The sequence below is a fragment of the Genypterus blacodes genome, unplaced genomic scaffold (genome assembly GCF_046128005.1).
Source record: "Genypterus blacodes isolate CSIRO-AG114 ecotype Tasmania unplaced genomic scaffold, CSIRO-AGI_Gbla_v1 ptg000039l_1, whole genome shotgun sequence".
Classification (NCBI taxonomy): domain Eukaryota; kingdom Metazoa; phylum Chordata; class Actinopteri; order Ophidiiformes; family Ophidiidae; genus Genypterus; species Genypterus blacodes.
In genome coordinates this window covers 3,027,494-3,036,451 of record NW_027466852.1, presented here as the reverse complement: position 1 = coordinate 3,036,451, position 8,958 = coordinate 3,027,494, and the positions used below count along the sequence as shown (strand labels likewise).

The 8,958-nt window shown below is 40.0% G+C and overlaps 1 protein-coding gene across 2 annotated transcripts; it reads right to left on the bottom strand.

Moving 5' to 3' along the window:
• Positions 1 to 2,825: 2,825 nt before the first annotated feature.
• Positions 2,826 to 8,958, bottom strand: LOC142996988 (uncharacterized). Of its 2 annotated transcripts, none has more exons than XM_076148131.1 (8): positions 8,882 to 8,958; positions 5,932 to 6,068; positions 5,672 to 5,735; positions 5,410 to 5,535; positions 5,188 to 5,326; positions 4,876 to 5,040; positions 3,506 to 3,596; positions 2,826 to 3,309 (listed from the first exon to the last, which is right to left on the bottom strand). In XM_076148131.1, exons 1-8 carry the CDS (start codon positions 8,883 to 8,885, stop codon positions 3,100 to 3,102), a joined length of 936 nt encoding a protein of 311 aa, XP_076004246.1. In that variant the 5' UTR covers positions 8,886 to 8,958; the 3' UTR covers positions 2,826 to 3,099. The 2 variants fall into 2 exon arrangements, with proteins under 2 accessions (XP_076004246.1, XP_076004247.1); XM_076148132.1 differs by having other exon boundaries at positions 3,135 to 3,292.

The window sequence follows — 8,958 nt, the reverse complement described above, 5'->3', positions numbered from 1 at the left end:
GAAGAAGAAACTTTATTGGGTCAAATCACATGCGAACACGTCAATCTGAAATTTGTCTTGTGTGCCCCTCTTGCACACACACACACACATGCATTACAGAGGAGCCAAAACACAGTTGTAAATCCAAACCTAAAGTTGACCCCACAATCTTCATTACATTCCTCATTCTTCATTTACCTCTTAAATTCATACACAGTACATGAAAAAGTAAGGAAAATAACCAAATAATGAGTGCAGTGTTTGATAAAGGACTAATTCTCATAACCCATGTTCCACTAAAACAGACATGGATAACTTTGCATCTTTAAATTGTGACATCCAGAGTCACAATGAGGATTGGCACAATCACAAAAGGCTCAGGAAGACACATAACATTAAGAATGAAATCTGATATTGCGGTTATGCATCCACAAATTACATAAAGGGCTATGACAACAACCACAGCAAGTTTAGCTACTGTCAGTCACATACCATTGGCATATCTGCTGGAAACAGTGACCACCTTTCTCTACACTTCATGTGTTGAACATCTTGACTACTCAGTAAGTATATTTGTGAGATAACCATGTAACTCTGATACTGCACATGCGCAAAGTCTACCCAGTCCACAAATGGCCTATACACAGTGCCTGAATGCATCAGCAAAGTATCTGTCCATAATGATATTTTGCTAGGTCTTTTTACACTGAGCCTTCTGGCGCTCAATGGCAATAGATAGCCTGAATAACTCAATAATCCTATGAGCATCCTTATCAGTGTCTGAGTCTAAATGGTGCGAATATCCTACAGAGGAGGACCGTTTCCGTTGTGGAGGCCTGCCCCTGCCCGATTCCCATTATTTCTGTGGCTCATTTCCAACTTTATTGCAGAAATGTTGTTGCTAGGACAAGATGCATGCTTCAGACATTGAAAAAAGCAAAGAAAGAACGCCTTTATTGTCTCAGCAGGCTGAGAAATTCTTCTTTCAAATACATGCTTTACATTTCATGCTATACACTTACATACATGCTATACACAATGTATACATGTTCACACAGCTGTAATGACACACAAGAAAGTTTGCGCCCCCCTCACTTCAGTTTCGTATGATCAAGAATCACAACTGAATCACACCCAGATTATTTGCCATTGCGCAGCCGCGAATGGAACCGTTGTTAAAGTTAACTAAAAGGTTTTGAAGTGTCAATCTCTACTTGTTTTGCCCTAAGATCAAAATTTCAGTTTTATTGACATTAAATTGTGTCATCCAACCTTTAATGGCTAGAAGGCAGGAGTCCAGGTTGGAGATCCCACAGTGATCGTTAGTCGAAGATTCATGCTGGAACTCTTGTTACGCTCTAATTTATGCTTTAACTCTTCACTACTCACTTCACATTCATACACACACAAAAACCTCTCATCTCTCTCACTCTGTTCAGTTCCATCTAATCCAGTTTCTTATCATTTTGATGAAATTTTTGTAATCCTGAATTTACAAACCAAGCGACAGAACTCTAGGCAGCCTCCCTCACACAGAATACTACAACTTCAAAAATAAAATAACTGCACAGGATGCCCACCTAGCTCTCTCTGGCCCAAAAGGAGAAAAACGTATATCAGTCAAGCCCACAACCTATATGTCAATATAAGGTCAAAAGAACACTGTTACTGGGCAAATTGTGACTTTATGACCTTAAGACCTTGTGACCCAAAACCAGACACCAAAACCAGATACGACCGGTTTTCTGCTCGACAGGAGAACAAAGGCCAGCATAAGATACACATTGTATAAGCATACAAATACATACTGATACAGAGTAATACAAAATTATACACAGTGAGGGTACAAGATTGTCATTACAGGTCTATCTGGTTGTTTCGGGCCACTACCGCTAGGGGGAGCCACATGTTAGCATATATCGCTCTTCACGCAATACTCCTCACTCCTTATTAAATAAAATACTTAATAAATAGAAAAAACTTTTCAAAATAAAGCCAAATTAAAATCCAACTGGGTTGACCCCGTTTCATTCTGTCTCTAGGTGACAGCGCAAGCACTCCCACCGCTGCATCCGCATCTGACCAGGTTGCGAGAATGGCCGGGCAGATACTCGTAACGCCTCTCTCCTCCCCTCCCCTCCCCTCCTCCCCTCCTCCCCTCCTCTCCTCTCTGGTCCCTGCTGGTGCAGTGTCTGATGATAATGTTGTTGATGATTTTGCCTCAACAAAATCAATCACTGACAACTGAAGGTTACGGAAGGATATATATATATATATCTATATCTATATATTTAAATATTTAGATATAAAAGTGCAAAATATACGGTAGATTATAAAGTAAAAACTGCAAACACGTCAACTATTGTTCAAAGTCCTATCCATATATATATCCATATATATTAGTGTTATTATTTTATATTAGTGTTATTATTCTATTATAGTGTACATACTCTGATATGAGATCAGCTTTCTGCCCAGTCGGGAATTTAAGTTTTCACATGCCATCATATCATTCTCTCAGCCATAACTCAATAACGCCACAATATGAAATAATTGTACAAACTCATCACCACCAACTTGGGGGAGCTGCCATGTAAATGCAAAAATGTCATGTTCATTTATTGAAGAACGAGTGTATTTTTACCTTGATGAGATCAATCAAACTCTGAGTTCGTACTGAGAAGGTCTGACTGAATCCATCTACCATGACTTCACTGAGAAACAGTGTCAGTCAACGTGGCAACAACCATGGAGTCCAAAATGAGAACATGACACTGGTTTCAAATGAAAAGATAACTTTAATAAATAATATATCTAAATATGTAGATGTACAAGGTAATGTGTGCAACAAGCTAAATTCCTAAATCAAAATTGTAATGATCTCAGTCAATTTCCTTCACTGTTTCATTGTAATTGTGGTTGTGCAATTTAAAACAACTCACATTGTTATTCATACGCTTGGCACATAAGATAAACATCTCACATTCATTCACAACCATCTTGTTTATATTTGGCATACTGTGGCTGTGGAATGCTAGCGTGCCTGAAGACAAAATCTTCAATTGGGAAATTTCAACTTCAAACTTTGAATGGAACTCAACATAAGGAAACATCACTTTATTAAAGGTCCACTTTAGTGACACCAGTGAGGATGGGCTCTGATTGCACCTTCTTATTGGTCCACAGCAGCGCCAGGCCTGCCTCCCTGAAGTCCAGATGGGAGCAGTAGATGAGGGGGTTGAGACCACAATCCAGATATGACATTACTGATGACAATGTTCTTAGCCAGTCAGGAGCTGGTGACAGGTCCACCCTGCCGAGGAGGATCAGCTGGTGAGTGAAAAAACAGACCAGAAGACATTGCATAACTGTGTAATAGTTTTTAGTAATAATAGTATGTATTGTGTTTGCAAATCTTTGCAAATGCAACTGGGCTTGTGTTGTTTGTCTCAAGTATGAATAGAGTATGAATATAGTGTGCGTGCGTGCGTGCGTGCGTGCGTGCGTGCGTGCGTGCGTGTGTCACCTCAGACACAGCAAAGGGAGTGTAGCAGAGGATGTAGAAGGCCACCAAAAGTGGAGTGACAGATGACAGATCCTCGTCCTCTTCATCATCACTGAGCGAGTGAGAAAAGAGATGTTACAGATGTAAGCACATCAGAGTGCACGGGTGCCCAACCAGTGAACTGCGATGGCCTGATCTGTCACAGATTGATTACTGAAGAAAATAAAATACCCATGTGTAAACTTGTCTTCATTGCAGCCATCACACTTGTATCTTCACTATTTGACCTGTTAATTCCTAAACCCACACCCCTCTTTCAGTCAGATAACTCTGCTAATCTGGTGCTTGTCATGAGTATTGTCAATCATAACTTTGGGATACAACAGTGTTAACCATTTCATACACTGTGCTCATATGCTTTTTTCTTTTTAATTGTACTTCTGGTTGTGAAAGTGGGTATTTGAACTGAATAGAGATTTTTTTTATTAGTCTGACTCCACTTTCTCCACAACCTGCCTTAGATTGTAAGAGTCCACCTTGTAGCAGCACATGTCGCCTGATGGAAGCCCTTTGATTTAAGCAACATCGATGCAACTCAATGTTGTTTATAGTAGTCGACCAGAATATCCGGCCTTGGAAGCATACACACAGAATGTACTATGTTACATCAACATGTCCCAGTCGACATCACCGAGTGCATCCTGTAGCATGGCTTCTGTTTGGACCATCAAGCACTTGACCTCTGTCATTATTGGAGCCTCTTGAAGAAGCCTGTTTTTTGTGATAGGAGGAAGAAGGGCGCTGTGGTCTGATTTCCCAAAGGCCGGTGGGGAGAGAGCTTTGTATGCAGGCTGTTACAATGGGCCTTGGTCTTTTCTAATTATGTTGTACTTGTGGAAATCTATTGTGAAAATCTATCTCTGATGAGTTTCCAGCCTTGGTTCTTACTAAGTTATTAAACACATTAGAGTGTTTCTGCATCTGGCCTTACATCTTCATGTCCTGCTTATTTCAGCCGCTGCCATCTGGTTTTCCCTTTACACACAATGGCTGGGAGAGACTTAAACAGTTTTACTCCTTATATCACCCTGGAGCTAAGGTACTGTCACATAAGCATTTATTCATAGAATCTAGACTTATCTGACAATGTTGAGTAACAACATGGAGGAAGCTTTATTTTAGCTAATGCTGTTTCTTACTATATTTCTCAGATGAAATAACATTGTGAGTGAAAGGCTAGTGGTGTTAAGGATAGGAACTTGTGCATCATGTATGTAGTATAATAATAAGGATATATAATAATAGAGTATTTGTTCGTACACATGGAGCCTCCTTTTTAGATGCCACAGAAGTTTGTCGTAGGTGATTGGATATTATTTAAGGTGGTTTACCTTGTGCAGTGCCAGCGGATGCCTGTAGTAGTTAGTAACAAGCAGAGGATGATGACGAGAAAGGGGATGAAGATACAGATGGAGAATGCACACAGAATGTAGACCAACATATCTGAATAGCTGTTCTCCCAGAAGACAGCACATAGCATCTCTGCGGGGTCATACCTTTATTAGAAAGGAGGGATGGAAAGAGATAAGTTGGGCTAGAATAAAACAGAGGCAATGATTGAGAATTGTAAAATCTTGGGATTTTTTTTCAGTTTTATTCATTTTAACTTGTTTAAAACGTTTAAAACTTGAAATCAGAATGACCTGATCCAGTTGTAGACAATAGGTATGCTCCCAAACACCACCCCTGTCACCCAGGAGGCCAAGCAAGCCGTCACCATGACAGTAAAGAGAGCCCTTCCAATAAAGGTCACTCCGACCAGCCACTGCACACAGAGGAGGGCTCCAAAAGAAACAAGAACGTTATGGTGGACACTGCTGCAATTTATATACAGTGAATAGGTATTGTATTGGTCTGTGTGTTACCAATGCTTCCAATTGAGGAGCTGATGAAGGCAAACTTCAACAGGCTGACAATCTCACACCATGGTGACCTTTGACCACCTGTCAGCATGGCCAACATGGAGCCAGAGATGATGAGGAGGGAACATCCTTAAAAAACAATGGTTCATCATTAAGTATACTGATATTGCACACTGTGATGAAGAGTACAATACACTGAAGAGGTATATGTCAGTCAATCACATAAACTATTTGCACTGCTGCATAGATACATGTACTGTGGTACCTAAATCGGACAGTGTGAGACTGATGAAGGGAAGCCAATAACGACAGGAGAACTGTCCCCTGCACTAGAAAAGAGAGAGAAAAGAGGGAGAGGGAGACCCTGTTTACACTCGGTGCGTCCTTTTACTTTCACTTGATATTGAGACAAATAAAATAAAACCCCTATATTTCAATAGATGAATCAGTATTTAAATGACACATACAAACACACAAACAGACAGACAGACAGACAGACAGACAGACAGACAGACAGACGCTTACCATGACTTTAACCAGCAGAACAAGACAGTTTCCCACAACTCCCATCACCATTTCTAGTCCCAAAACAACCACCAGCAGCCACTTCTCTGTCTCCGGCCATGATCGTTCCACAGTAGTTATATTGGACCACTCACTCACTGAAATACAAATAACACAGAGCTTAGCCCAGACTTCATCAGATAGCAATATGAAAAGAGAATTCATAATCCCTGAAAAAAATGTGTACACAAACTTAACAAATGACATAATGCAGAATCATTTGTGAGGCATTGAACTTCAGCAGTTCCTAAGTATTCTATTTTTGTTGGTAATAGCATCCCCTCCAAATAATAATGGAGGAGAGGAATAATAATGCTTGCTTCGCTGTTTTGTTTTGGTGAGTGCACCTTTTTGTTGTTCCTGCTCTCCAGGATTCTGTTTTCGGGATCCACTCAATTTCGCTTGTCAGTGTTCTGCTCAGCGTCTCTGGCAGCAGCGCCCAGCCTCCGTGTCTCCAGCTTCATCCTGGTTTGTTTTCATTAAATACCAGTGTTCCACCTGATTCCTGTTCTGGTGTCTGTGTCCGACATTACAATAACATGATCACTACAGAGCATAACAAATTAACAATGTTTGCTCTAGCCATGTTTTTCTTTAATATAGTTCTATAAATTGATAAGTACAACAAAACACGGTATTATTGGTTAGAAAGGGAAAATACCATGTAGCTCAGTGCAGAGTATTGCATAAAAAATGTTTTATTGAAGGCTCATTTACACGTCTTGGTAATGTTGACAGGCTAATTCAGACTTAATAGGATGAGTTGCCTTCATTGAAAGGCTCAAATATGTTTTGCGGCTACAAACAGATTTTTCTTTGGCTAAAATCGACAAAAATGGCTCTTGTATAATAATATTAAGGCTTAATCTTTGTTTATATTTGGTGTGGAAGCCCAGCCATTAGTCAGAGTTGTTGTTTTCCCTGAGTGTAACCCCAAGGCCACACTGGAAGCACCCTGAAGTGTTGCACCGCCGAAATCGTGATTAAGGTGGCTACACTGGACGTGGAAGAACTGCGAATTACCAGGAAAGAATGTGGCGTGCCGTTTTTTTTATGTCAGCACTCATGTTAACCCAGATCATCAGGTGTGCCGTGGGAAATTATCCAACTTCACTTAATTAGTCCGTGAGCTGATCGCTGGCAGATCGCTAATTTCGAAGTGGCACAACTGTTAGGTGTGGAGCCTCTAGCAGTCTGAGCTCATTTACTCTTTTCTTGTTTACATCCTGTCAAAAAAGCCCCCTGATCATAACAATTAGAGCTCTTTCTGTTCCATACTCAATATACCACAATAAAAGTCCAGCATGCACACATCAACAGTGCACAAAATAACATTGCCAAGAAGAAATTAGTGTGAAGACATTCTGTGCCAAAATGTTGAGACTTTGATGTTGAGACACACAAGATCTTTTATATAAAAAAGAGTGTGTAGAAAGCAAATGTGTTTTTAAAAGCCCTGTGATAAGGAGGCATGGTCTGTCGGTGTGTTAAGCGTTGGCACGATTAGTGACTCTGGCAGCTACATTAAATTTTCAATCATGGTCTCGTCAAATTTTTAGCTCTTCTTGGAGTGAGACTTCAGCTCTCCCACTGAGGCCGAAGGGCAGACAAACAGAAAGCTGAGTGAGCCAAGATAAGTGAAAGAACAGAAAAGCCCACTGTTATGTAGCAGTATTATAGTATCATACTGTACATTTCAGCAAAAGATCAACATATATACAGAAGCTACTTATGTCTACGTAGAGCCTGACAAATGCAGGACATAAGATATATAAAGAATGAGTCTACGACAAAGAGAGAAGCAGTTGACATATAGGAGGAAATATGGCCCATGAGTCATCCTCAAACAGCGCTATTTGATATATCTCATATTGATATTTAATGGAGAAAAAGCTTACTCTTACTTTTAGAACAAGCAGCCAGTCCACAGCCTTGAGATGTGTTGTGAGATGTACTAAGAGTTTGTAGTGGGAATGTTGTCAAAACCATTTTCAATTAAAATCCACATGCTCCATTAAACTCTGTGTGTGACTGTGTGTTGATCCATATGATTCTGTGCCTCTAACTAATTCAATTACATACAAAGACAGGACCAGACAAGACCAGACTAGACCAGATAAGACAAGACCAAGGCAATACATACATTTCAAACATTCTCAGAAAAGAATATTTATGATGTGGACAACTGTGCACACATGTATTTATCTCCAATAACGCCGTTATAAACAACCTGACTGTACAAGCCAATAGCCAAGGTCACCGTCCTCTCATCTAGACACTTTATCCAAGTGTAGCACATCCCGTAGTTCCCAACATCTCTTTGTTTCTGTGTCTCTGTCTCATTTCCCCCCCTCTTTCTGTATCAAAAATTGTTCTCCAAAATGTCCCATAGCTGTATGCTCACTGTCACGTGATTCAATAAAAATATACAACAAAATAAATTAATGATGTGGACGGCCAATAAACCAAATATACCTATAAATCTATATAACCCAGCTCTGTTTAGGACGCAGCGGCGATCCAGGCCCTAGAACTGCATGCATCAGAATATAGACTTTGTACAACCTGTGTGTGCGCACACACACACACGCCAGGACATAATACTGAGACACTCTTACACTCTTACACTCACCACTGAGACACTCTCAGATTTACTATTGAAATGTTCTTACAAACTACTGGAAAACTCTTTTATTCACATTAGTTATTGAGTCACCCTCATGCATACTACTGAAACAATCTTACATTCACCACTAAAATGCTCTTACATTCACTGTTCAAATGCTCTTACTCTGTCAACTTAGACCATGAAATGCATGTCTATTAGGATTTTACAATGAAAAAGAAGAAGAAATAATTACAATTGTCAAATAATTATAAATTCAGTATGCAACTTCCAAACTTTCCTTACTCATCAAAAAAGGAGGTAGTGTTTGGCACCATTACCCGCCGAACCATGTAGATTTCATAGAATCCAAGTCATCACTG